Source organism: Sylvia atricapilla, chromosome 24, assembly GCF_009819655.1.
Source record: "Sylvia atricapilla isolate bSylAtr1 chromosome 24, bSylAtr1.pri, whole genome shotgun sequence".
NCBI lineage: Eukaryota > Metazoa > Chordata > Aves > Passeriformes > Sylviidae > Sylvia > Sylvia atricapilla.
The window spans coordinates 1507833-1535542 of record NC_089163.1 but is presented as its reverse complement, the minus strand read 5'-3'; the positions used below and the strand labels follow the sequence as shown (position 1 = coordinate 1535542).

Below are 27710 nucleotides of genomic sequence, written 5' to 3'. Positions count from 1 at the left end.
AAAATCTCGACTCTAAGTGAAAACAGGCTGAAGTCACATCAGCGCAAAGAAAAGTGAGGCTGGAATCCGCTGTTTAAAAGAGGGATGGACAGGGAAGGTGGCTCCTGAAGCCTCCTGGGGTGGCTCTTTCAGCCTCCAGAGCCTCACATCGTTTTCCCCTTGCTGCTGTCCCTCAGGGGAGGAGGTGCTGCTAATCCAGGAGAAGCTGGATGGGATCAAGACCCGCTACTCCGACATCACCGCCGCCAGCTCCAAAGCCCTGCGCACGCTGGAGCAGGCCAGGCAGCTGGCCACCAAATTCCAGTCCACCCACGAGGAGCTCACTGGGTGGATGAGCAAGGTGGAGGACGAGCTGGCTTCCAGCAGGGCACAGTCCCCTGCTGGCGAGCAGATCCCCCAGTTCCAGCAGCGGCAGAAGGTGGGAGAGCAGCACCTTTGGGACGGGGAAATTGTTTGGGGTGGTTTGTTCTCTGCTTTTTGGGAGGCTGGGGAAGGACACACATCCCGTGGGTGGTTTCCACAGGAGCTGAAGAAGGAGGTGATGGAGCACAGGCTCGTCCTGGACACGGTGAATGAGGTGAGCAGGGCTCTGCTGGAACTGGTGCCCTGGAGAGCCCGGGAGGGGCTGGACAAGCTGGTGTCGGACACCAACGAGCGTTACAAGCTGGTCAGTGACACCATCAAGCAGAGGGTGGAAGAAATCGATGCTGCTATTCAGAGGTCTCAGCAGGTGAGTGGATAACCCCTGCAGGGTTTTCTTGGGAAGGCAGGAATGAGTGGCTGGGCACACGGGGCTGTGGTAGCAGGAGGGATGGTGAGCACAGCCAGAGAGGAAGGGATTCCTGTCTGAATTCCCACCAGGAATGCCAAGAAACAGACCCCAGCAGCAGTGTGTGGCAGCAGGGATGGTGAATGACCCATCCTGGTGTGTGTTTATGGGATGGGATAACTCTAGAGCAGCACTGTGTTATTATCCTGCCTGGGAAGTTCTGCCTGCAGGGGTGATGGAGATAGTGTAAAACTGGTGACAGGTGACTGTCAAAGCTGGGAAAACACCATCCCCTGCTGGGAGAGCACAGGGATTTGTTCCAGGCCAACAGTCCTCCCCAAAAAACACTTGTCCTCCACAGACTGGAGGCTGTGGAGTGCTGGGAATACCTGACCTCGCTCCGTGGAGTTTGTTCTCCATGAAGGAGCAAAGAAAATGCTCCTGTTTAAGGGATGTCCCTTTCCCTGCAGGCAGGGAGGTGTAGGGAGAGGTGGCTGCTCCAGCTTGCCCCAAAAACCAGCTGCAGGAACCCACCCCAGTGTCCCCTTCTCCTCCACACATTCGTCCCTGTGTCCCGCTGGGTCCCTGTGTGATTCCCACTGTCCCCAGCTCTCCCTGTGCTCCATCCCTGCTGCCCAGCACTGACCAGTGCCCCTCCTCTCCCCCGTGGCAGTACGAGCAGGCAGCTGATGCAGAGCTGGCCTGGGTGGCCGAGACCAAGCGGAAGCTGATGGCTCTGGGTCCCATCCGCCTGGAGCAGGACCAGACAACGGCTCAGCTGCAGGTGCAGAAGGTCTGTGTGCACCCCCTGATGGGTGGGGTGGGGTGGGCAGCAAGGAGGGATGGTCCAATTCGGGTCGTGGGATTCATTTTGGGTGAGCAGCTTTACCCTGGGGTGTGCAGTGCTGAGCCCAGAGCTCCAGGAGTGATGCAGCACTTGTCCTTGAGGTGTGAAAGGAAAAAAAACAAAAGAGAAAAAATTGCTTTAAATCATCCAAGTGTTTGGGCTTCCCAAGGAAAAAGCTTCTTGTCTGCTTACAGGAGCCATTTAGGGCTCGATGGGTGCTTTGCTTTGGTCTCTCTTGGGAGGACTGCTCCAATGGAAGCTTTTCCTTGTGGCCACCAGAGCAAGCTCTGCCAGGGTCTCACTGGCGCTGGCAGCACGAAAGGTTTAGAGAAATGTATATATTGATTAATGAGGGTGGTTTCCATTTGCTTTTTGCTCATTGTTCCCTGCAGTGAGGGACTCCACAGTTCCCTCCCAGCAGCCAGACGTGGAACAAAGAGGTGCTGGAAGGGTTGGGGTTGGTTTTTTTTTTTCCTATATATCTTTGAGATGAGCTCATGCCTGAAAGAACGTGCACTTTAAATAAACGGCCCTTTTCTTCTCTTTGCCTGGGCAATCAGAGCAGCACGCAGGCTTATTGGATTTAAAATTAAAGAAAAGAAAAAGGAAAATAATGCAGTGTTATAAGAGAGGGGGGACTGAACCGTCGAGCATTAAGTTAAATTGAGCTCAGCTTCCCACTGTTAATCTCGTGGACCTTGGGAATAGCAAAGTTATTGGTGGATGCAGCTCTGGAGAGCATCATTCTGTGGGATAAGATTCACTAACAAATGGATGATGGAGCTTTTCCTCCAGTGAGGACCTTGGGCGTGGATCATACCTGATTTTAAGAGCTGTTTTCTCTTTGAAAGAGAGAGGTTGGTGTAGATGAGGAAAACAGGCAGGAATCTGCATTCCATTCCCAGCCAGTTTTCAGTTTGCCACGGGACTCTCGTGCTGAGTTTTGCAGGGTCCTTTTGGCAGGAGGACGCTGTGGATGGGCTGGGGAGAGGTTGGGCTCAGCTCTGAGTTCTCCCCTTGCTCTTCCTGCAGGCGTTTTCCATCGACATCATCCGGCACAAGGACTCCATGGACGAGCTGTTCAGCCAGCGCAACGAGATCTTCGGCACCTGCGGCGAGGAGCAAAAAGCTGTTCTCCAGGTGAGCCCCCTCTGCTATTTCCTGCCACAGAGAGGGCAGAGAGGTGAATCCTCAGCCCTTGCACGGGCTGAGGGAGCTTAAAAATCACTCCATCTTTAGCAATTCCCACCAGCATTAGCAGGAATCTCTTTACATTTATGACTCTCCTTTATTGCCTGTTTTTATTGCAAGGTTCTGGGATGGGGAGGGGGAGATTCCCGAGGCTGCTTTAACTGGAATTACAACGTGGAGCTGGCCCTTTTCCTGGGCCCTTTTGCATCCCTCTCCATAACTCTCCTCCCTCTTTTATTTTTTAGGAGAAAACCGAGTCTCTGGTGCAGCAGTATGAGGCTGTGAGCCAGCTCAACTCGGAGCGCTACGCTCGCTTGGAGCGTGCCCAGGTCCTGGTCAACCAGTTCTGGGAGACCTACGAGGAGCTGAACCCCTGGATTGAGGAGACCCAAGCCCTCATCTCCCAGCTGCCACCCCCAGCCATCGACCACGAGCAGCTCAAGCAGCAGCAGGATGACATGAGGGTAAAGAGGATGCAGAGTTTGCACCTCCTGTCCATCAGTTCTGCCCTCAACAGAAGGCAGGGGCCAAGAGCACACCTTTTTCTTCTGGATTTTCCTCCCTTTTTTTTCCCCCCTCCCTTTCTGTTCTTTTTTGGGGAGTTTGCTAGTGTTATGCAAGAGCACCACATGGAAATCCCCTGTTATGTTAAAGCACTCCTTACCAAAATTCAGCTCGCTCCCAAGGAAACCTTGGCTGATTTTGGATCTCCTTCCTCCTTCGTGGCAGGAAAAAAACACACTTTGTGCTTTTAGGGTAGAGACTGCAAAGTAAAAAATTCCCATTGGGGTCCCCCGTGGGGCTGTGGGGAGGGTCAGGGGTGGGGGAGGACCCGTGCCAGGCGCTGTGCCATGGCCATGTTGGGAAGAGCCGAGTGCCATGTGCTTGGCAGATGCTGGGGCATGAAATCCAGGGTGTGAGTTCCTCCCAGATACGATCACTGCTCTTGGAGTGCTGTTTGGAATAAATAGGCAGCAGCTTGCAGCAGATTTCTAAACAAATGTGGTGGTTTTTTTTTTTTTAATCCCCCCCCTCCCTCTATTCCCTAGCAACTGAGAGAGTCCATCGCTGAACACAAACCTCACATCGACAAGCTGCTGAAAATCGGGCCCCAGCTCAAGGACCTCAACCCCGAGGAAGGGGAGATGGTGCAGGAAAAATACTCCAGGGCTGAGGCCTTGTATGCCAAAATCAAGGAGGAGGTTTGCCAGAGGGCCCTGGCACTCGACGAGGCCTTCTCTCAGTCCACCCAGGTACGCCGGGGTGCCAGGGAGGTGACTCTTCCTCTCACAGCCCCGCTGGGAGAGCCACGTGCTCTGGAATGTGGTTTTATTCCCCCTGTAAAACCCCTTTATAAGGCATAACGTGGTCAGGCACCTCCAGGGTAGTTTCCTGCTGGCTGTGGGAGCGGAGGAGAAAGGCGTTTTGAGGCTCCACGCAGTAAATAGGGTCGTAAATTTTTACGGCCTCAGTAATGATGCTGGTTCAAAGGGGCTGCTCTGGCATCCACCCAAGGTTGGAAAGGGCCTCTTGAAAGAGCTTGAAGAGATAATTTTTCTGTTCTGATAAGCTGTGAGTGCAGTGAGCAGCCTTGGGATGCTTTGTATGGGAGAGGTAGCGGATGTCTCCGGGGTCTGGGCATCTCCTGAGGAGGTGGGTGAGTGCAAGAGGAGAAGTAGGAAAGGAAGGGCAGAGACTGGAGGTGCTGAAGTCCAGAAAGGGGTTGAAGTGCTCGTGCTGCTGAGGGTTGATGAACCCCCAGTTGTGTTTTCATTTCACCCCGTGTTACCGTAGCGCGGTTGGTTTTTGTCACGTCCTGGGTGTTTATTTTCTTAATTCCTGTATTGTGTAGTCACTTCTCTTGGTTTGCACTTGTATTAACTCCGAGTTTTTCCCCCTCCCACATTCCCCTCCCCTCTCATCTCTCACTCCCACTGTGGAATGTGTTTGTCTGTGTGTGTTGCTGCCTGTGCCCGTCCTCCCCACATGGTCCCATTTCATTCTTGTGTTGACTGCGCCCCACCATTGCAGATTTCGGAGGTAAGCGAGTCCCCCCACCACAGATGTTCATTTCCCCTCCCTGGCCTGATTCTATCTGACACCCAGACTTTCGTTTCTGATCCATGCACAGCTCAGCAGAACATGCTTTAAAATTAATGCTGGGGTGGGGGGCCTGGAATCACATTTTTGGGATGGCTTTTGTCGCGTTGCTGCCTGGTCTCAGCTTCCGCTGGGAATGCTTCCTGCAGGGCAGAGGTTTTGCTTTTGGAAGGGTTCACACTGCTCCAGCTGGATGTGCTGGCTTGCTCCTGCTTGTTGGCTGAGCAGCCTGTCCTGATCAACTTTGCACCAAGAGCCCCAGCCCCTCTCTGCTGGGAGAGCCTGGGATGTGGTGGGCACCTGCACCAATGTGTTCCCAGTAAGAACTGGGAGAGGGACAAGAGCAGCCCCAGTGCTGAGCTGTCCTTCCCACCAGCAGAGACAGTTTGGGATCTTTAAGGCCAAAGTTGACTTCTCTTTGAACAAAAAAACCACCAATAAACCCTGCTAGACCCCCCCCTCCCTCACTTTCTGGCTTTCTGGTTCTGCTTTTGAGGCCGCAGCTCCTCCCCACCCGCATGCAGCTCCCGCTGATCCCGAAAGCTGGGATGGGTTCCCACTGGCCTTGCACCACGTGGGGATCCCCATCAGCACCAAACACGGGCGCTTTTCCAGCAGCATCCCTTTGCCTGGGTGTTCCCCTCAACCCGCACTGAGGTTGCCCAGCCACCAAACCCGAGACAGCAGCAAAAAAAAACAAAAAAAAAGGGCAAATTTTTAGGATTGACTCCAAGGCGCTGCCGTGTTTGGGTCAGAGGTGCTCTGCAGGTGTCCGTGGCTCTGATGGAGCAGGGCAGGTGTGAGCAGGAGGCTGCAGGGGTGCCGTTGCTGCTGCAGGGGTGCCGTTGCTGCTGTTGCAGGCGCTGTCTGTCCCCTCCCCGGGGTGACTCCGCGGTGTCACTGTGTCCCCTCTCTCCTGCCCTCCTAATGGCTCGGCTCCTCTCCAGTTCCACGACAAGATCGAGCCCATGCTGGAGACCCTGGAGAGCCTCTCCTCCCGCCTGCGGCTGCCGCCCCTCATCCCCGCCGAGGTCGACAAGATCCGGGAGTGCATCAGCGAGAACAAGAACTCCACGGTGGAGCTGGAGAAGCTGCAGCCCTCCTTCGAGGCCCTCAAACGCCGTGGGGAGGAGCTCATCGGCCGCTCCCAGGGGGCAGACAAGGACCTGGCGGCCAAAGGTACCTCTCAGGGGTTGAAGTTTGGGGGTTTCTCCCCCAAACCGCGGCTCCGTCGCTGCTGAAGAGGCTTTGGTGTCCCAGGGGTGTTGTTTTGGGGCTTCTTCTGGCTTTAGGGGGAAGGATGAGTCCAGTGGATGGATTTGGGAGGTTCACCTGGACTTAGGACCAAGGATGAGTCCTTTGTATGGATTTGGGAGGTTCTTCTGGACTTAGGACCAAGGCTGAGTTCTTTGTGTGGATTTAGGAGGTTCTCCTGGACTTAGGACCAAGGATGAGTCCTTTGTATGGATTTGGGAGGTTCTCCTGGCTTTAGGATCAAGGATGAGTCCGATGGATGGATGGATGGATGTGCTTCCATCTGGAACAGACAGGGTGGCATCAGCCAGAAGGGGAAAAAAAGTATTTGTGGCTTTTCTCAGCCCAGCTGGCCTCTTGTTGATGGCCCCTGGGACAGGATTTGTTGATGTCAGTTCAGCATCTAATGGAGGGGAGGGACATCCCCCAGCACAAAAAAGCCCATCAGCACGATTGGCACTAATTGGCACCTTCCTTGGCAGCTCAAAAGGCAGCTCATGGACTGAGTGAGCAGGGACTTCATGCTAGAGGTGGCCAGAACAGAGGTTTGTTGGAATGAGAGTGTGTGGGCAAATTTGCCCCGAGCTTGCACATAAATAAAGGCTTTTCTGCAAGCTGGAGTTTCTCACGTCCCTCAGTATCTCCCAGAGTTACTGCTCTGATAGTCCTGGCCATCTTTATTTCCCTCTGGATATTCTGGAAATATTCTGGAGACTTCTGAAGAAGTTTCCTTCTTCACTGAATACTTTAATTTCCTCCCGCAGTCATCCAGGACAAGTTAGATCAGATGGTTTTCTTCTGGGAGGACATCAAAGCTCGGACAGAAGAACGTGAAATGAAGTTCCTTGATGTCCTGGAGCTTGCAGAGAAGTTCTGGTACGACATGGCAGCGCTCCTGACAACCATCAAGGACACCCAGGACATTGTCCACGACCTGGAGAGCCCAGGCATTGACCCCTCCATCATCAAGCAGCAGGTGGAAGCAGCAGAGGTGAGACCCAAGGGGCTGCTCCTCAGTCTGGAGTTTGTCTGCCCTCAGCTTGTCTGCTCAATTGGGAAGATCTTAGCTCATGGTCAGAGGTGGCTGTAAATCAGCTTTGTAGGCTGTCAGTCAGATTATGAGGAGTTATTTCCATTGCAGTTTGGAGCTGCAAGGGAAAAAAAAAAACAGAAGTGGATTTCACACATCCTTCACCTTAAATCACATTATCTGCTGCTGTTTCGGGAAGCACACGGAGCTCTGTGTGGTCAGAGCTCTGTGCCCACTTGCCTGCAGTGATGTGGAATCTTGCAGGGCTCAGGTCCCAACCCAAGCCAGAGGCTGGCTGACGTGGGAAGAGTATATTTAGATTTTGGTCAGACCAGAGATAAGTGCTTGGATTTGTGTGTTGAAGCTGGTTGCTTCAAGTAAGTGGCAAAAATCCACTTCAGGTGGATTTGAGTTGACTCAGGCCTTGAGGAGCAGGGATGTTTCTTTATACTTGGCTAAGTTTAGCCTTGCTGCTCCCTTTTCATAACCACTCTGACTCTGGTTTGCACCTTTTGAACCTCAAAACCCTCACTCCTGTATAGACCAAACGTTCCTGTAAACAGCACATCTATAAACAACACCTTCAGCCAGGACAGTTCAGGCCCACAGCTAAATACAGATGTTCTTATTTTAGTCCCAGAGGTGGGAGCACACCAGGGTGGTGACAAAATTGGACACCTGCTCTCTGTGTCACCTGCTCCTGGGGTTTGGAGTTGGGCTGTTGGCCAAGGTGCAGGACACTGGAGGTGGAAGGACTCTTCTGCTCATGGAGCAGCTTTGGAAGAGGGTTGGATCATAAAGGTTTTTGTTCTGCCTCTGCAGACCATCAAGGAGGAGACAGACGGGCTCCATGAAGAGCTGGAGTTCATCCGCCTCCTCGGCACCGACCTCATCTTTGCCTGTGGCGAGACTGAGAAGCCAGAAGTGAAGAAGAGCATTGATGAGGTGGGGAGAGCCAGCAGCTTCCCCTCCAGATAAAATCAGGTGGGAGCTCTGGTTGAGGAGCCTTACGGAATTTTTGGGCAATCCCGTGTTCCGCAGATGAACAACGCGTGGGAGAACCTGAACAAAACCTGGAAGGAGAGGCTGGAAAAGCTGGAGGAAGCCATGCAGTCGGCTGTGCAGTACCAAGATACACTCCAAGTAAGAGGCAGGGCTGCTGGTGTGGAGTGGGTGGACTTTGGGAGCACCACTGTGAGCCCTGTGTCTGGAGTTGTGCTGGGATCTGCACTTCCTTAAAGCAGGAAACATCTCCTGGGCGAGTGTCTGCAGGCTCTGAGGGAGCCTGAGCCCAGCCACCAGCTCTGAGGAGGGGCACTGGTCTTCCCAAAGCTTGATTCCTGCTCGGAGCAGCAGGATGAGGGAAGGCAAGAGGGAGCTGCACAGGCAGAGCTGCCCTGACAGATGAATTTCACAGCTGTGGGATGGTGGAGGGACCATCTTTATCCCCTGACCAGCTGCAGTGGGGACATTTTACCATTCCCTCACTTGTCTTTCCTTCTTCCAGGCCATGTTTGACTGGCTGGACAACGCTGTGATCAAACTGTGCAACATGTCCCCTGTGGGCACCGACCTCAGCACGGTCAAGGAGCAGATGAACGAGATGAAGGTACCTGGGAAGGGAGGGACGGGTTCTGCAGCTCTGCTTTGCCTCACAGAGCTCCAGTGATTCACTCACTTCTGCTTCTTGTCCTGCTTGTCTTGGCAGGAGTTTAAAATGGAGGTTTACCAGCAGCAGATTGAGATGGAAAAGCTTAATCACCAAGGTGAACTGATGCTAAAAAAGGCGACGGATGAGACAGACAGAGACATCATCAAGGAACCACTGACAGAGCTCAAACATCTCTGGGAGAACTTGGGCGAGAAGATTGCTCACAGACAGGTAGAGCGAACACCTGGGGCTGTCACAAGATGAAACTCGCTGCGGTGCTCCCCAAGCCTTGAAAAAAACTCCCTTTTCCATCCCTGTGTTTTCCCAGCACAAGCTGGAAGCCGCCCTGCTGGCGCTGGGCCAGTTCCAGCACGCCCTGGCAGAGCTGATGGCCTGGCTGACCCACACTGAGGAGCTGCTGGATGCCCAAAAACCCATCAACGGGGACCCAAAAGTCATCGAGGTCGAGCTTGCAAAGCACCACGTGAGTGTTTCCCCGCTCCAGATAAATGTTTAGCCCGTGAAGGGTTTGAGCTGTTTCGATCCCTGGGAGCAGGAAGGCTGTTTAGGAGAGATGTCCAACCTTCTCCCACCTCGTGCAGGTGCTGAAGAACGACGTCCTGGCTCACCAAGCCACCGTGGAGACAGTGAACAAAGCAGGGAATGAGCTGCTGGAGTCGAGCGCAGGGGACGATGCCAGCAGCCTGCGGAACCGCCTGGAGAAGCTGAATTCCTGCTGGGAGTCAGTGCTGCAGAAGACAGAGGAGAGGGAGCAGCAGCTGCAGTCCACGCTGCAGCAGGTCAGCAGGAGGCATAGGGAATAACCCCTCTGTGCAGTGGGGTGCCACTTTCCCCTTTGTTTTGGGGAGAAATGAAGTGGGGAAAGAGTTGGGGCGACACCGGGATTTTTTTAATGGAAGTTTTGAATGGTTCAGTGCCTGCCCAGAAGTGCAGTGAGCACCAGGCACACCTGTGGGGTTGTGGACACACCACGTCTCACCCTCCTGAACAGGCTGGCACATCCAGCTCTGCTTCTTTATCTGTTTTCAAAGCAAACACAGCGTTACCCCCTGGCACATGATCAATGGTGGCTGATGTCATCTGATCCGGGGCCGATTCTCTTGTTCCCCAACAGGCTCAGGGTTTCCATGGTGAGATTGAAGACTTCCTCCTGTGGCTAACGAGGATGGAGAGCCAATTGTCAGCATCAAAACCCACAGGAGGTCTGCCAGAAACTGCCCGGGAACAGCTCAATGCCCACATGGTAATTTCTCAAGAGAGAGATTTTTTTTTCAATTCTTTTAATTCAGCAAGTTCCTGTCAAATATCAGCATCAAAACTTCTCCTTTCTGTGTGTGATGAGGGAAAAGAGGCTGCTGTGGTCTCCTCTTAGAGATCATTTTGCACTTGATGCTGGAACAACCATCAGGACTCTTTAACCACTTTTTCTCAGCTCAAAGTGTCGCTTCCCAACCTCATGTTCCCATCACCTGGAGCTTTGCAGCACGACGTGTTCCCTCTCTGAGCTTTTCCCTGCCTAACCCTTTGGTGGTGGCTCTCTGCAGGAGCTGTACAGCCAGTTCAAAGCCAAGGAGGATGTCTACAGCCAGCTGCTGGCCAAGGGGAGGCTGATGCTGCTCAACCGCGACGACTCCGGCTCCGGCTCCAAGACGGAGCAGAGCGTGGCCCTGCTGGAGCAGAAATGGTGTCTGGTCAGCACCAAGATGGAGGAGAGAAAGGTAATCTTGAGGGGAAAAATGCATCCAGCCTTGCCCCGTGGTCTGACAGCAGCTGCTCCCTGTTTTGCTTTCCCACACAAAGCTGGGAGTTGGGAGGGGTTTTTTTTATCCGTCTCCCTCGGTTGTAAAGGTGGAGTGTGTTTTTCAGGTGGTGCTGAGTGTCAAGCTGTTAGCGTGGGGGGTTTTTTTCTTTAGTAGGTAGTCACCAGAATTGGGTAAATCACACAGAAAATGGGAGCGAAATGGTATTTTGGGTTAATTCAGAGAGGTGGGAAGAAGCCTCCTGCAGCTCTCAAAGGCAGGCTTTGTTGGTCAAGCCAAACCCTCCTCCAAGCTGACTCCATCCTCAGCTTTTGGCCGGGGATGAGATAAAACAAGGGCCTCGGTGGCCTGGGCCCAGAATAAATTTACAGTGCTGCAGCTGCTGCCATCAGAATATCATCCCCTCATCCAGCCAGCCCCGTCCCCACGGAGATCCCTTTCCCAGGAAGCTGAGGGTGACGCAGCTGCTCGTGTGCTGAGGAAGGTCTCCCCTTTCAGGGACCATTCTTGTTTGGAGAGAAAGCCGTGCCTTTCAGTGCAGCCCCCTCCCCTTGGCAAGCCAGTGGTGTTCCCGGGCTGGGATGTTGAGGTTACTGTTGCAGGGACACAAAGGCTGCCTCTGTCTGCAGATCAGAGCGCTCTCACCCTCCGTGTTGTGTTTTTTTTCCTCCCTTTCTCTCCCTCCCCGCTGCCACAGGCGAAGCTGGAGGAGGCATTGGCCCTGGCCACGGACTTCCAGAACTCCCTCCAGGATTTCATCAACTGGCTGACCCTGGCTGAGCAGAGCCTGAACATTGCACCGCCCCCCAGCCTCATCCTCGCCGCGGTGCTGGCCCAGATCGACGAGCACAAGGTACCCCAGGGCTCCATCCCTGGGATAGAGGGACCCAAGGGTGGCTCCTCACCTTCCCTTGTAGCTTCTGGAGGTCACATCCATCTCCTCTGACACGTGGGACACCCTTTGTTGTTGGCAGGTGTTCGCCAATGAGGTGAACGCGCACCGCGATCGCATCATCGAGCTGGATCAGACTGGGAACCAGCTGAAGTTCCTCAGCCAGAAGCAGGACGTGGTGCTGATCAAGAACCTGCTGGTCAGCGTCCAGTCCCGCTGGGAGAAGGTGGTGCAGCGCTCAGTGGAGCGGGGACGGGCCCTTGATGATGCCAGGAAGAGAGCCAAGCAGGTGAGAGGCGTGGGAAGGGTGGGACAGACCCCACGGAATGGCCAGCAGGAGATCCCAGGACCACAAAGGGACTTCACACCACCAGTGTGAAGTTTCAGGCTTGCTCTTGTTGCCTTGCAGTTCCACGAAGCCTGGAAGAAGCTGATTGATTGGCTGGAGGATGCAGAGAATCACCTGGACTCAGAGCTGGAGATCTCCAATGACCCTGACAAAATCAAGCTCCAGCTCTCCAAACACAAGGTGAAGCTCTGCCAAAGCCAGGCTGGAGCTGGACACGGGGTGGGAGGGTGAGCAGGGCAATATCTCCTCTGCCAGGACAGGAGAAAAGCATGTCCATGCCTCCCATTACCATGGAAATCTGGGAATCCTCAGAGCCAAGGCCAGGCTTTCTGAAGCGGTTTCATTTTCTCTCCATTCCCCAGGAGTTCCAGAAGACTCTGGGTGGGAAGCAGCCTGTCTACGACACCACCATCAGGACAGGCAGAGCCCTCAAAGAAAAAGCCTTGCTTCCAGATGACACTCAAAAGCTGGACAATTTGCTGGGAGAAGTCCGGGATAAGTGGGACACAGTGTGCGGAAAATCCGTGGAAAGGTGAGCCCAGCACTAGGGTTGTACCAGCAGTGCTTGTGTGCCACAGGGATTTCATGGGCTGGCTGGAAGTCACTGGGATGTGACAAAACAAGGCGAGTTTTGCTCATGGAAGTTCTTTGGGATGTTTGTTTTCCAGGCAGCACAAGCTGGAAGAGGCCCTTCTGTTCTCTGGGCAGTTCATGGATGCGCTGCAGGCTTTGGTGGATTGGCTCTACAAGGTGGAGCCCCAGTTAGCTGAGGACCAGCCTGTCCACGGGGACCTGGATCTGGTCATGAACCTGATGGATGCTCACAAGGTGAGAGCACCTTTCCGCAGCCCTTCTCCAAGACCTGAGTGGGGCTTGTCCTCCCCAAAGAACAGACGCAGAGTTGGCGCTTCGCTGCGGGAATTCCTGTCCCGCTTTCCTGCAGCGGATAAAGAGGGGAGGAAAAAAAAACCCAACAAAAAGATGGGAAGAACTTTGACATTGCTGGGAAGGTGACAGGAGTGGAGCTGCCTTGCTCAGCTTCTGCTGTGTCCATGCAGGTGTTCCAGAAGGAGCTGGGGAAGCGCACGGGGACGGTGCAGGTGCTCAAGCGCTCGGGCCGGGAGCTGATCGAGAACAGCCGGGACGACACCACCTGGGTGAAGGTGCAGCTTCAGGAGCTGAGCAACCGCTGGGACACGGTCTGCAAACTGTCTGTGTCCAAGCAAACCCGCCTGGAGCAAGCCCTGAAGCAGGTGAGGAGGAAAAAAAAAACGTGGTTGGAAACAGTCTTGAGGTGCTTTGCTGGGCTCCGGGTTTGTTCCGCACCAAGCTCAAGGGAAGAGGTTTTTGTGCCAGCCCTGCCACAGTGATTCCTGCAAAGAAATGGGGTGGGTAATCCACCATTACTGATCCTTTCTCCTAAAAAATGAGCAGATGAAGGCTGGTTTGAGAAGGGAGGATGGGAAGATCTCACTGATACGCACTACGGTGATCAGGCAGGCCAGGCTGGTGTTTGCCAATGTCCAGAGAGAGACTCAATTGAAGTTAAAAAAAAACCCTAAAAAAACCCCAAAAAGGTCAAAGGCTCTTTAGCAGCTTTTACATCAAGCAGGCAATTTACAGAATAAACTACCCAGGTGCCAGATTGCTCAGGATACAGCACTTGTGCTGTTTTTAAAAACATTTCCTTCTTCAGTGCAGCTGATGCCGAGGGGAGGAAGGTGCCTGAGTGCTGCAGGACAGCCCAAACCCCAGCCCCAAACAGGGCTTTTCCCCCTTTTAAAGCCCTTTTCAGTCCTGTTGTCACTCCAGCTGCCAGGAGCGAATGCAGCAGCCTGTTTGGGGAGGTGGAGGGCTGACAAAAGCCTGTGCTGTTGTTGCTGCAGGCCGAGGAGTTCAGGACAGCCGTGCACATGCTGCTGGAGTGGCTCTCGGAAGCGGAGCAGTCGCTGCGTTTTCGGGGAGCGCTGCCGGACGATGCCGAGGCCCTGCAGGCCCTCATCGATGCCCACAAGGTAAGGGGGAGCTCCAAACCACAACCCAGGCCAAGTTTAGAGGGAGGAATATCACTAAATAATTCCTTCGGGGGCTTCCAGGAGTTCATGAAGAAAGTGGAGGAGAAGAGGGTGGACGTGAACGCGGCGGTGGGGATGGGCGAGGTCATCCTGGGCGCCTGCCACCCCGACTGCATCACCACCATCAAGCACTGGATCACCATCATCCGAGCCAGGTTTGAGGAGGTGAGTCCTGCAGGGTTAGTTCCGGGCTGGTGGTGGTTCCAGGGATGGCCACGGAGTGGTGGGTCCTGCTCCTGGTTTCCCACACCGGATGGTCGCCCCGTGTTCCCAACAGGTTCTCACATGGGCAAAGCAGCACCAGCAGAGACTGGAGTCAGCACTCTCCGAGCTGGTGGCCAATGCAGAGCTTCTGGAGGAGCTCCTGGCTTGGATCCAGTGGGCTGAGACCACCCTGATCCAGCGGGACCAGGACGCCATGCCCCAGAATATTGATCATGTCAAAGCGCTCATCTCCGAGCACCAGGTGAGCCCCGAGCTGAGCTCTGGAGAGGACCAGAGGAGGGAGGCTTCCCCTGGCTCCCTGGGTGGAGGAGGCACTGACTTCTTCTGGAATTCCCTATTAAAGCAGCGTGGGACCCAACTGGAGCAAAGCCAGCCCAGGGATGATCTCCAGCCCTGGCAAATCTGAGCAGCAGCTCAGCCACAATCCCCAATGTGCTTGATGCTCACCTCCCTCTACAGGCCTGGCGTGTCCCAATGAGGGCTGGAAAGCAAAAAAATGGTGAAATAGGAAAGGTTTTGTTGATCCTTTCTGTGTTTTGACAGTCCTTTATGGAGGAGATGACAAGGAAACAACCAGACGTGGACCGGGTGACAAAGACTTACAAAAGAAAAGCGACTGAGCCTCCCCACGGGCCCTTCATCGACAAGTCCCGCAGCAACAGTGAGTCTGCTTTGGGTCCTAGGATGGCAGGAAATGAAATTCCTAGGAAGCTAATTAGCTCTGATTATCAATTAACAAAGCATCCTGAGCTAGCAGCCACCAGGAAGGCGGCTGAGCCTTGTCAGGAGGGGAGAATCCAGGTGGCATTTCCCAAAACAGCCTTGCTGGGTGTGCTGTTCCCAGGCCAGCACTGTTCTCCTCTCTCTCTCTCTGCAGTTGCTTTGGGATGAAGTTTTGGGGAATTTTTTTCTGTGGTTTCTTGAAGCCAGAGTCCAGTGTGAGCTCCTGAGTGCTGGGGGATGTGGGTGTGGAGCTGTCTGTCACCCTGTCCTCCTAATTGGGGACACTGCATCCTTTGGCACAGCAGCCAGCAAGGCTGTGGGAGGTTTTCCCTTCAAGAAAAAAACCAAAAAAACCAAAACACATCTCACTGCTACTCTTCAGACTCGCTGCACCCATGAACAGCACCTCAAACAACTTATCTCTTTTTTTTTTTTTTTTTTTTCCAGGGAAATCCTTGGGGCAGGCTGCTCCCCCCAGCATGCCCATTATCTCCCAGTCAGAAACGAAGAATCCCAGGATAAACCAGCTCTCAGCACGCTGGCAGCAGGTCTGGCTGCTGGCTCTGGAGAGGCAGAGGAAGCTCAACGATGCCCTGGACAGGCTGGAGGAGGTAACAGCCCCTGGGAGGGTGGGAGCTGGGAGTTCACCCCCAGAGAGGTGCAAAAAGCATTTTAAATCAGTGCTGCCCGAGGTCTTGCAGATAATTCCTGCTGCCTTTCTAGAAATCAAATATTCCTAAAATATTAAGGCTAAAAAAAAACCCCTTTGGTAATTAAGTAATTAACTGCACATTAACCAGATTTGTGCCGCTGTATTTGGTATCTGTAGAGTTAATGACAGCCAGGTCCTGCTTTCCTTCTAATAATTAGTTTAACAATTACTGTCTCTATTTTATCCAACCATCTAATGTCATTTTTGTTTTTATTTATGCTTAACAAAGCAGCTATGCCCAGAAGTGAGTGGTTTTTTTTTTTTTGTTTTTTGTTGCTTTTGCTGTAGGTCAGTTCAGTTCCTTCGTATTCATGTTTTTTCTTTGTTGCTTTTCACCCCAAGAATGTTTAGAGAGAGACAAAAAAAAAAAAAAAAAAACCCCAAAACTCCTTAAAATTGTTGTCTTACCTTGATGTGAGCTGCTTGAGCTGGTGGGGCCATGGGGAGTCCTTTTTGGGGTGGAGGGATAAGAAAAGTGCTTAAATTGGAGGGTCTGAGGCGGGGACTTGTAGAGCTGGAAGATGAGCAAGAAATCTCTTCTTGGCTGCTCAGAGGGAAGGGGAGAGGGGAGATCCATGCCCAAAATGATGCTGGCAGTGGGAATTCCTCCCTGGCAAGTCCCTGGGGTGAGGAAGCATCAGCAGAAGGCCGAGCAGACGGGTGTGGGGTGTGTGTGTGTGTCTGTGTGTGCCTGTAGCTGATCTTCCCTGCCTGTGTGTCCCCACAGCAGCATCCCAAGCTCCTGGGATGTACAATCCACGTGCTGCTGGCTGTCAGCTCCGCTCTGTGTCCTGTGCTGGGAATTCAGTTTGGGTAGCCCCTCCCTGGGAATTGTCTGGATAAATCCAGATAAACCTTCCCAGGAGGGTGGGCAGGGAGTGGTAGTGCCGGGAATTCACCCAGGGAGGGATTTGGGGTGGTTCTGTGGGTGCTGCTCCTTTGGGATTTCCCCCACTGACTCTCCTTGGGTTTTCCTTCCAGTTGAAGGAGTTTGCAAACTTCGACTTTGACGTCTGGAGGAAGAAGTACATGCGCTGGATGAACCACAAGAAATCCCGGGTCATGGATTTCTTCCGGCGCATCGACAAGGACCAGGACGGGAAAATCACCCGGCAGGAATTCATCGACGGCATCCTGGCTTCCAGTGAGTCCCTGGAAACCAGCCTGGGGAGCAAACCTTGCTGCTCCTGCATCCCTGTCTGTGACTGAGGAGCTCATCCTCTCCTCATTCCCTTCTCTTTCCAGAATTCCCCACCACGAAGCTGGAGATGACGGCGGTGGCCGATATCTTTGACCGCGATGGTGACGGCTACATCGACTACTACGAGTTTGTGGCAGCCCTCCATCCCAACAAAGATGCCTACAGACCCACCACTGATGCTGACAAGATCGAGGATGAGGTGAAGCACCAAAAAAAAAGAGGGTGCTCAGCAGGGTTAGGGGTGGTTCAGGCTGCGGGTTAGCAGTGGGGAAGGGAAAAATGAGATTAAAAGAGGATTTTGGTGGTGCTGAGGCAAATTAATTGGTTGGAACTGAGTGTGTTTTAGGAGGAAAGGCTGCTTGGGGGTGTTTTATCCAAGCAGTGCTTTGTGCTGGGGGAGACTCCCCAAAAAAATCCTGGTTCCTCACCTCTCATGTTGGTGGTGGCAGGTCACCAGGCAAGTGGCCCAGTGCAAGTGTGCCAAGAGATTCCAAGTGGAGCAGATCGGCGAGAACAAATACAGGGTAAGGCAGAGGGGGATGGAAACCTCCCCAAATCCTCCTCCTCCTTCTCACCCAGGGAAGGGGGGGATCACCCACGGGGTGCCCACCTTGGCACAGGGGGGACCCGGGGTGAGGCAGAGACCTCATCCCCTGGCCCTGGGCAGAGGTGGCTGGGATGTGTTTTCCCAGCTCCATCCCTTGGCCCCAGGGCGTTCCCTGAACTGGGAGAACATAAAAGTGTCCCTGTTCTGGGGCAGGCAGCCCGGGGGCCCCGTGAAATGCTGCATTCACTGGGCAGGAGCCGCCCTTGAAGTTTCCCTCCTGGATGAGTGTACCTTACGCCTGTGTTTTTCTTAGCTCGCTCCCCGAAGAAGGGAGAATAATTTCCTGACAGAATCTCTTTGTAACGAGCTGCTGTTTACGTTTCAAACCCTTCACCGAGGTGAAGTGGCAGCAGAATTCCCACTTCCCTGCCCCAGCTGGGTTTGGGGTTGATGTTCCAGCTGGGAGGAGCTGATCCCCCTCCAGCAGCACCGGCCCCAAGCTCCCAGAGCTTCTCCTTTCCCCCAAAATAGCCCAAACCTCCCCAGATTTCTAACTCCTGCAGTTAACAGATTTCATAATTATTGCACTGTTAATCCCATAAATGTTTTTCTTGTTTTTCTTTCCCCCTCCTCTTCCTCTTTTCTTTCCCTCTCCCCCTTCCCTCTCCCTACAACTCCTCTCCCTCCATAGTTCTTCCTCGGCAATCAGGTACAGTTTACCTTTGTGGTGCTGTCTCTCACCTCTGGAATTTTTATTTTTTTTTAACCACCGTAGAGTTCTCTGTGTGTTGTGATGCTGCTCTGTCCTGTGGTGCTGTGGGAGGATGTGATCTGGGAGAGCTGCTCAGCAGAGCCTGGTGCAGAGGAGTGCCACCTCCCAAAGAAAAAAATAAAAGAAAAAAGGATTGGGCAGAAAAAAATTAGATGGAAAAAGCAGGATTTGGCAAAAATTTTCCTCTCTGGGTTTTTCTGCTGGATATATTGGGGATGTTCTCATGGCACTGGGCCACAGGGGGATGTGTTCTCCTGAGGGGCACAGCCCAAGGGGGTACAACCTGCACCAGGCTCTAGGGTGGGTTTGGACCGCAATCACCATGGAATGAGAGCGCTGAGTAATCCTGTAGGACAACTAAACCCTCATCCCTGCTACTCCCACTGAGTAACTCCTCACTGGGGCAAGGCTCCCCGCCCAGAACCTGCATGTATCCTGAGAGTGACCTGAGATAGACCCAGCCCCTTTTTGAACAGGGCTGGAGCACCCTGTGTCCCTCTAATGTGCCCACTGCCCCTGCCTGGATTAAAAAAAAAGCTTCTTTTTCACATGCAGTGATGATGCCCACCCCAAAAAAAATGCCCCAAAAGATGCCCAAAGTGAAACAAAACTCGGATGTTGGAAGTGGATGATTCCTGAGAGCTCTGGCTTTGATTTAGGCAGTGATTATAGAAATGTTTTTAACAAAAACTGAGAAATAATGAGAATTGATTCGTCCCTGAGGTTGGCTCTTGAAGGACACCTCATGTAGAGCCTGGAGAGAAGGGAAAAGTTTCCCTGCTCCCTTCCCTGTCTGTGAGCACAGTGGCAGCTCTTCAGCTGAGACAGGGACATCTTGGTAGGACCCTGGAGCAGGGAGATCCACCAGTGGTCCAGGTCCCATGTCCCTGTGGGTCAGAGATGTCACCTCCTGCCCTGACCCATCCCATCACTTTGCACTCTCTGTTTACATAGAATCTCTTATTTTTTTGCATCTTTACCCACGGAAGATGTTCCTGGTTGGGTTTTTTTTTTTTCCCTCTTGTTTTTTTAAATCATTCTGGACAGGGTCTTGCTTCCAAAACCTGGTTGTCCTGTCTCCTCATCCCAGCAGGTGCTCTGCAGACCTGGATGCAGAGCTGCTATATCCAAGTCAGGCTCTCCATGTCCCTCCCAGGCCTGGCAGACACCCAGGAGCCTGGGCTTGAGTTGTCCAGAAAATTTAGGGGAGCTTTATAAACACATGCTTTTGATTTGGGGTGCACTTTTTTTTTTGATATCACAGGCATCTCGAACCACTAATGAACATCGCAATCACTAATCAAACATCGCTGGGGGATTCCTGCCTGGATTCCCATCACTCTGCACTCACCCAAACATCCTCACCGGGCGATTCTGCAGCAGGGGCTTTGTGGGGGATCAAGTCTGAGGCTCAGGGGAATCCCTGGATTTCAGACTTGCTGGTGATCAGAGGTGTCAGGCTCGGCTTGTCCTGCTGAATCAGCCGGCTCCTTCCCACGTGGGCTGCACCGGGAGGGTCAGGCCATCGCCAGCCTCTATTTCCTTCACAAAAAAAGGAGAAAAAAAGCTACAATTCTGCTTGAGAAAACCCATCCAACCCCCAAATTCCAAACGTGTTGCTCTAAAAAAAACACCTTTAAAACTAAAAGGTTTTGGCTGGTTACATAATCTTCAAACCAGGCGGGGAAAACTCCTCACCAATCGGTGTTACCTTACACTTATTATCCCAAAAGAACCAGCCTGGAGAAGCCTTTAAACCATGAAATAGGTGGATGAAAGCCTTTGGTGCAGCCTGGGGAGGGAAGGAGCCACGTTCTCCTGGGTGTTCCCCTTTCCCTGACCTTTTCCTTGGCCCCGCAGTTCGGCGATTCCCAGCAGCTGCGGCTGGTCCGTATCCTGCGGAGCACGGTCATGGTCCGTGTGGGCGGAGGGTGGATGGCCCTGGACGAGTTTTTAGTGAAGAATGACCCGTGCAGAGGTAAGGCTTGATGCAATCTGAGTCTTCCCACCCACGGAGGGGGAGTTTGGATGCTGTGGCTTGGGTGACCAGAGTGGGTCGTTTATCCAGATGGGCAGGAGCTGGAGAAAACAGATCCAAAGCAAACCAAAAACTTTGGAATCACCAGATCTGGTGATGCTGCAGCGAACCTGGTGGTGTTTATCCAGGGAAAGAGGGAAGAGTTGTGTTTTTCTTGTTTTTAAAACCCCCAGCAAGTGGAGCTGGGGTCACCTCCTTCCCAAAACCTTAATGTTTGACACTGGTCAGAGCCACTGGGCTGGACGAGAGCCACGACCAGGGGACAGAGCAAGATTAGCCAGGGGCTGGCCAGGACTGGAGCATGTTTTGGAGAGTGCTCCACATTTCCCTGGGGTCTCTGGGGTGTTAATTGCTTCGGGTATGTCTTGTTCAAGCTGCTGCATTCCGTGCTCCGGCTGCCCGACGGCTGTTGTTGCTGAAAGCAGCATGATTTACAGCGAGCTCCGGGGAGAGCCCTCGGGGTTTTCCTGCTCCTCCTCCTCCTCCTCCTCCTCCTCCACGCTTTGCAGCAGATGTTTTGCAGCGCTGACATCGAGGTTCTTTCTATCCCTTGGGTTATCTCAGCGTGGCTCTTCCCTCCTGCAATTGCTTTCTTGGCTTTCTGGTCCATAATCCGTCGGCTCCGGAATTCCTCCGGTGTCCCGTAAGGCTCGGTGCATGTCCTCGCTCTCTGTTTGAACACCCCTGAGCATGAAGCACTCTGGCACACGTCAGCTGGAAGCCCACAGACCTTCTCCCTGCTTGGTTTGCCCATTGCTTGTCGAAGGGAGACCCTCCAGCTCTTTGAGGCGTTCGGATGGTTTTGAAAAGTTGGAAAGTTTGGAAAAGTCGGAAAGTTTTGAAAAGTCGGTTTTCAGTGGCTGGTTGGAGAAGTTGGGATGGTGGTTTTCTCTCCTCTCTCCCCCAAAAAAAGTCTGTGGAGAGCTGCCCAGAGCTGCGAGAGAGCAGAATCTCTCTCAGATTCTCAAGAATCTCAACCCTTCAAAGGTGCTTTTACTGTTTTTAAGCCACGTTAAAGATCACGTTGGCCTCTATTGTGACACGGTGAGTTTAAAGGCCATTGGGATGCTTCTGCACAAGAGAGGAACAGAGCATCCAGTGAGAATTCCTGACCCTGGGGCAGCCTTTAATCAGCCAGTTTCTCAAAGAGCTGATCTGTGGCAGGAGGTGGTTTTAAGGCAGAGCAGGAGAACCAGGGCGTCCTCACTGCCTTGGAGATGGGTGTGGGGGGACTCCTAAAGAAGCTGCTCCCAGCCCTGGAGCCTCCTGAGCTCCACACTGGAGCACGTTGTGTCCCTCCAAAGCTGAGCTCTCCTCTCTTTTTCCCCCTTCCAGCACGAGGACGGACCAACCTGGAGCTGCGGGAGAAGTTCATCCTGCCGGAGGGAGCGTCGCAGGGAATGACGCCGTTCCGCTCCCGAGGCCGGAGATCCAAACCCTCCTCCAGGGCAGCTTCTCCAACACGATCCAGCTCCAGTGCCAGCCAGAGCAACCACAGCTGCGCCTCCATGCCCTCCTCCCCGGCCACTCCGGCCAGTGGAGCCAAGGTGGGCACCAAGGGGTGAAGCTTTCCCCTTCCCTTTAGGAACCGCTGGTCTCCAAAACCCAGATGAGGAGCTGCAGGAGGTGTAGGGAAGGAGGAAGGTTGGGGTTTGGAGGGCTTGAGGAGGGCTCTAGAAGGTGCTGACTGGTGTCCAGGTGGGGATGGGGATGGGATGCTGCAGGTTTCCAGGTTTCCAGCCCAGATTTGGAGCCCTGTGGTTCCACAGGAGGGTCCCCAGCGCTCTCCGTGAAGCTCCTGGTGCCTGAGGCAGGGCTGTGGTGTCAGGAGGAAGCCATCACCCCTCATCTCTCCTTCCCCACCATGCCATTATTCCATTACCTTTTGGGGTTTTTTTTCCCCTGTTTATTTTAATTTATGTAATTCCTGTTTGATCCTCACTCCATTTTAGTGCCATTTCCCTCCTTCCCCATTTTCCGGATACTCTCCCATTTCTCTTTTTTTTCCATTTATTTTTTTTTACCACTCATCCCACCTCTTCCCCTCCCCTTTTCCCCTTTCCTTGGCTTTTCCATTTCACAGACTCCACACCACTTCTCTCGATGTTATGACAAACCCTGGTTGATAAACAGTAAAGCCAGCACCCCTCTGAGGGGATTCGATTATTCCGACTTCCAGCTCCCGAGCGCCGAGGTAGAGTATGGTTCTGCCAGCCCCCAGGAGCTGCTGGCAGGCTGGAGTGTCCCTGCCACGGAGTCATCCCACTCCCCTGCCTGCTCTTAACGCTTTCCTCGTGGTAGAGCAGCGCTTGTAGCACCGCTAACGCTCCGACTGTTGGCGTTTTTCATGGGTCTCCAACTCGGATTAAAATCAAAATATCGGCTTCCGAGCGAAGCGCGATTCGCCTTCACCTCCTTTCCAAACCGTGTTAATCCCCTCGTGCTTTGAAAAATGTATTAATTTTCCGAGGTTTATTGGAAAAGGGGCCGAGTTTTGGCTTCCCCCCCCCAAAAAAATTGAAATCCGGCGGCCGAGTTGAGACTTGAAAATCAGCTGCAGCGCATGCGCCGTAACCACACCGCCTCAGTTTGATGGAGAGCTTGTGTTTATCACCGTGTTGAAGCACGTCTGGTGTGCCCAGCCACCGCCTCGATGCTCCCAGGAGGATGAATTTGGGCTGAGGCTTTGGTTTTCCTTAAAGTTTTCAGCCTCCTCGTGGACTTTTCCTGCCCTTGGGAGTGGGTGATGAGACGCACCGGGTAGATCCCAGTGGTTCACTGCGCTGGTGAGGTAACTGTGTCTTGCTCAGCGGTGCTTCCATGTGGAAAAATGGATTAATTCGATTCACCAGGAGGTCAGGAGAACTTCCCCGATTGCCCCAAATTGATGCTTGCTGCCTATTTTAAAATAGGATCAAGGATGAGAATCGAAATCTCTGATGATGCCAGTGGTACCTGGAAAATTGCGTGTTAATGGATTTTGATTCCCTCAGCTGCTCCTCTCCCCCTGCAGCTCCAGTTCCGTCACATTCCAACGTTTCTGAGGTTCCCAAAAATCACAAAATCACAGGGGATGTTGCTTCAGAGCTCTGTGGGGAATGTCCTCTGGGATCTGTGTCCATCTCTCCAGGGATGCAGCATCCCTAAAACCCCCAGGGCTGGGGACACCACAGCACTGCCCCAAACCCAGAGCTTGGGATGGTGAACAGGAACTGGAGCTGCCTTTTCCAGCTGGATCCAGGTGCCCTCGCCCTGCTGGCACCTTTCCCTTGGCTTCCTGCAGCAGCGGTGGGAGCAGAGTTGCCTGTTGTGCTGCTTCACCCCACACCAGCTGCTCCTCCAACATCTTAAAGGTCGGGAAAAGGCACCGTTTCAGGATGCAGCCAGAGCTGATCTGCTGTGGTTTGTGGCCCTGTCCATCTTTTTTTCAAATTTGACTGCCTGTGGGCACTGAGAATTGTGGAGACATCAGCACCAGGGTGTCATTGCACCTCTTGCCCGCAGTGGGTTGTGCTACTCAAGATCCTGAGTTGGACTTGACCTTCCAAAATGCTCCTGAGCTGCTTGGATGCTAAAATCCCTTATCTTTCCATATTCCACATTCCCTTTATGGAGGTTTCAAGCCCAAGAGGCTGATGCTGTCTCTTAACAGCTTTGCTTGGAATTTTCCTTTTCCCAACAAATCCCCTTTCACCAGCCTGAAGCTCACAAACTGCCATTCCCCTCCAAATTTTCTGGATTTGGGCTTTTCCCTTATTTTACGAACTGCTGAAACGGTTGCTTGTTCCCTCCCATTGAGATGGGGGTGTTCCTTAAATGCCCAGATTTCTCGCTGAGGATCTGATCTGGGCTGTGGCGCAGGTGACAGTGCAGGTGACAGCTGAAGGATGTCCTCTGTGTGTGTGTGCTTCCTCCCAAAGGTGACCCCCTCGGCGGGCAGCAAGCTGAAACGCCCCACCTTCCACTCCAGCAGGACCTCCCTGGCTGGGGACACCAGTAACAGCTCCTCACCAGTCTCCACAGGTGCCAAAACCACTAGGGCAGGTGAGTCAAGGGGAAAGATGGAAAAATTCCCCTTCCCTGGCGCAGTGGAGAAAATAGGGAATATTTTCTATTTCTCTATTTCTCTATATTTTTAGAAAATAGAAAATATTCTATTTTCTATTTCTCTATATTCTCTATTTCTCTATATGAGGGATGGGCAGTGGGGGAGGATGTGCTGGCACAGCTCTGCTCTCCAAGGAATTGCTGGAATTTGGGGAGGAATCAGCCCTGATGTTGGATCTCCCATCTCAGGGGTGCTGGTGGAAGCACCCACAGAGGCTAGGCAGTGTTAAAAGAGTAAAGTAGGTATTTACTAAAAAGGCCTTTAAGGATACACCTGGCCATGGCTCTAACCAAGATGGGCAGTGGGTCACAAATTTTTCCATTTTTATAAGTTCTGGTCCATCTACATATTTGGGTTAATTGTCTTTTGAATTTGAATTTGTTCATTCTGGTGATGAAGTCCCATCCTCCCAGTTTGCTCTCCTCAATCCACTGTTGTTTATGATTTTTGGGCCTGAAGCTGCAGTGGTGTCCTTGGGCTGGAAAAGGATTGTTTTGTCTGACTAAACCTTGAAGAGAACTTGCTAACACTTCACCTGAAGCTCAGAGTTATACACCAGTGCAGTACAGAATCTGAAAAATATGAGAGCTATACCTTAATGTGTGGTTTTTAACTTCTTTTCTTCGTGTTAGAGCTGGGATTAATACACAGGAGTTGCAGTTTTGGTTTTGGACTCAGGTTTTATTAATTCTTGTCTATATCACAGTCTCACAAGTCGTGAGCTCTGACTAGCAAGGTAGAAAATGGAGGTGCCTCTAACTCTTTCCAAGGTTATTTAAGCATAAACTATCCAATAACGAGATGACACCTATATTATCTGTACTTTTAACCCAATAATTGACCACCCAAGGTCCACAATGCAGACCTCTTCCACTCAATTAGAAAAAAAACCCACCCAAAACCATGAAGAAGATGGTAAAGAAGAACTTAGACAGCACCTTAAATCCTCCATATTGCCCCATATATATTCAAAGATCTCAAAATCTGAGTTTTTCACCCTGTGGGATCACACAATACTATTCAAACCCCAGTGCTGTCACTCAATTTTGGAAGCTTGTCCCCAACCCAAATTCTAAGTTTCTAGGATTCTGACATGCCACAGCCTCAGATCAAACACAGCTCCCACTTGAGGGTCAGCACTTTTTAAGTACAAAAAAAAAAAAGCCTGAAAATTTCAGTTTGCAGAATCCCAATGCCTTAAGGCTTAGGGAGGAGAGTGGGAAATGGATTTGTGGAGGGCTCTCAAAGCCTGTCAGAAGTATGGATCTGTACACAGACTTTGAGACAGAAAACCCCAACTTGGACATTTTGCAGAATAGGACAGACACTGTTGAGAGAGAAATGGAACTGGAAGCAAGTTTTAAAGGATGGCTTTGCAAACGAGACTAGATACTTTGGGGAAATAGAAGTATGAAAGGTGCATTGTAGTAGGACCTACGAGGGGCAATTTTAGGTTATTTGCTTTAAGGCATTAACAGCATCATGTGGCAAAAGCTGATAGAAAAAGTGATGAAGCACTGGAATTGTCTGCCCGGGGAGGTGGTGGAGTCACCATCCCTGGATTTATTTAAACAAAGACTGGATGTGGCACTCGATGCCATGGTTTAGTTGAGGTGTTGGGGATGGGTTGGATTCTTCCAACCTAGAAATTCTGATGTTGGGAAAGATGGGACAGGAAGGGCTTTATGGATATGATTTGTCTGGTAAGAAATACTGGAGATATAAAATCTGTGAGTGAACTAGAGATGAAGGGCAGCTTTGAGATGTGGGCACAGCAGGCAGGAAGATGGTGATTAACTGGAGATTGGGTGAAAGGACAGAAAACAAAAGGAGCCAAGAATGCAGCCCCTCTCCACCCTGCCAAGGCATCAAGGAAAAAGTAGATAAGAAAAGCAGTCTTTAGAGTTTAGAATATAAGATGATATGGGAATTCAGGCTCATGCAAAGTTTGTAGGTTCTGTGTCTTGCACCAGTTGGTCACTGTAAATTAGAATATTCAACACAAAAGGAGATAGAATGGATTGGAACAAGGTCCTTGCCCCTTCCCTTCTCTCCCTCTTCTTCTCTCCCTCTTTTTCTTCTACCTCCCTGTCTATTACTCCTCTGACCTCAGCACTCTTCTTACCCCTCTGAGCTTTTTTACCTCCCTCACCTCATCCCCTCTCTCTCTCCCTCTCTCTTTGGGGTTTCCCTCCAGCCCAGGCCGGTGGCTGAAATCAGACCCTCTTTACCCACTGCAATAAACCCACATGTTCTAGAATATCTCAGGCCAGCAGAGATCCTTCTCCCTGCCCTTTGTGGATGCCCCTTTTGTGGAATTCTATGACTCCACAACACCTCCCCTCTCACGGCTTTACCTGACGGGATGGGATGGGGAGAACCTCTCCTTTTTTTTTTTTTTTTTTTGTGCAGATCCCAAAAAAGCCGCCAGCCGTCCCACGAGCCGAGCTGGGAGCCGCACAGGGAGCCGGGCCAGCAGCAGGAGAGGCAGTGATGCTTCTGATTTTGACCTGCTGGAGACACAGTCGGCGTGTTCGGACACCTCGGAGAGCAGCGCGGCTGGAGGGCAGAGTTCCCGTCGGGGCGCCACCAAACCCTCCAAAATCCCCACCATGTCCAAGAAAACGCCCTCTGCCACCCCCAAAACTCCTGGCCCTAAGAGATAATACTGTACCCACTGCCCTTCTGAGAGAGAGAGAGAGAGAGAGGAAAAAGGAAAAAAAAAAAAAAATCAACCCGCGTCCAGTTTTTAACCCTGCTCCTCCGTACATTGGATGTATATTTATTCTAAATGGGAGAAACTATATTGTTAAAAAGTGTAAAAGAGAAGTTGTGTTATGAAGCTGCCTTATTTGTTTTCTTTTTTGTTTTCTTTTGGGATTTTTTTTGTTTGTTTTGGTTTTTTTTTTTCTTTTTTTTTTCTTTTTTGTAAGTTACTATTTTCATGTGAATATTTATGTAGATAAAAAAAAAAAAAAAAAAGAAAAAATTGCCTCTCGGTGACCCCTGTTTAGAGAGGGGCCTGGAAAACTGAAATGTGGGAGAGAAAGAAAAAAAAAATCAAGAAAAAGATTAAAAAAAAAAAAAAAGGAAGCAAAAAAAAAAAAAAAGGTCAAGATGTGAAAGTGTAAAGAAAAACTAAAATATAAATAGGATTTCTGCGCGGTGCAGGGTGTGAACCTGCTTTATCTTTTAGGATTGTTTCCTAAATGCATCTTTATAAACTTAACTTGCTGTCTCAGCAAGGTAAATTATATTTAAAAACAAAGACCTGAATCCTGCAGTGTTCAAGGAACTCTCTTTTTGTAAATCACAGATACCTCAACCAGAGAAACATGAGGTGAGGGGACTTGGGGCTTATGTTTCCATTTTTTTTAAAGCTATGTGGTTTTACCTGAAGAAAGCGGAGTTTGACTTTAATAAAATTTGCACACACTACAGCAAA

General features: G+C 51.8%; 1 protein-coding gene and 1 long non-coding RNA gene across 14 annotated transcripts in view; both read left to right on the top strand.

Annotated features, from left to right (window-relative positions):
• LOC136371211 (microtubule-actin cross-linking factor 1-like) overlaps positions 1–27710 on the top strand; it is a 136276-nt gene extending 108566 nt beyond the window's left edge. For 8 of the 13 annotated variants that reach the window (XM_066335134.1, XM_066335136.1, XM_066335135.1 and 5 more), the window contains 36 exons: positions 177–418; positions 524–730; positions 1443–1562; positions 2649–2756; positions 3053–3271; positions 3857–4060; positions 5855–6086; positions 6926–7152; positions 8014–8136; positions 8233–8334; positions 8699–8800; positions 8900–9073; positions 9171–9326; positions 9445–9642; positions 9978–10106; positions 10408–10581; positions 11321–11476; positions 11598–11804; positions 11925–12044; positions 12227–12396; positions 12533–12692; positions 12923–13117; positions 13751–13879; positions 13961–14104; positions 14217–14405; positions 14708–14825; positions 15335–15498; positions 16581–16743; positions 16845–16999; positions 17250–17324; positions 18039–18056; positions 19980–20097; positions 21493–21704; positions 22241–22351; positions 24078–24201; positions 26678–27710. In XM_066335134.1, coding sequence (XP_066191231.1) covers positions 177–418; positions 524–730; positions 1443–1562; positions 2649–2756; positions 3053–3271; positions 3857–4060; positions 5855–6086; positions 6926–7152; positions 8014–8136; positions 8233–8334; positions 8699–8800; positions 8900–9073; positions 9171–9326; positions 9445–9642; positions 9978–10106; positions 10408–10581; positions 11321–11476; positions 11598–11804; positions 11925–12044; positions 12227–12396; positions 12533–12692; positions 12923–13117; positions 13751–13879; positions 13961–14104; positions 14217–14405; positions 14708–14825; positions 15335–15498; positions 16581–16743; positions 16845–16999; positions 17250–17324; positions 18039–18056; positions 19980–20097; positions 21493–21704; positions 22241–22351; positions 24078–24201; positions 26678–26931 — 5699 coding nt within the window. In that variant the 3' untranslated portion in view covers positions 26932–27710. Of the gene's footprint in view, positions 1–176; positions 419–523; positions 731–1442; positions 1563–2648; positions 2757–3052; positions 3272–3856; positions 4061–4838; positions 4848–5854; positions 6087–6925; positions 7153–8013; positions 8137–8232; positions 8335–8698; positions 8801–8899; positions 9074–9170; positions 9327–9444; positions 9643–9977; positions 10107–10407; positions 10582–11320; positions 11477–11597; positions 11805–11924; positions 12045–12226; positions 12397–12532; positions 12693–12922; positions 13118–13750; positions 13880–13960; positions 14105–14216; positions 14406–14707; positions 14826–15334; positions 15499–16580; positions 16744–16844; positions 17000–17249; positions 17325–18038; positions 18057–19979; positions 20098–21492; positions 21705–22240; positions 22352–24077; positions 24202–26677 lie in introns of all 13 variants that reach the window. The other 5 variants (XM_066335139.1, XM_066335131.1, XM_066335141.1 and 2 more) reach the window with 3 other exon arrangements.
• Positions 25504–26272, top strand: LOC136371214 (uncharacterized). Its single transcript, XR_010745300.1, has 2 exons — positions 25504–25880; positions 26081–26272. It is a non-coding gene; the product is annotated as an uncharacterized lncRNA (long non-coding RNA).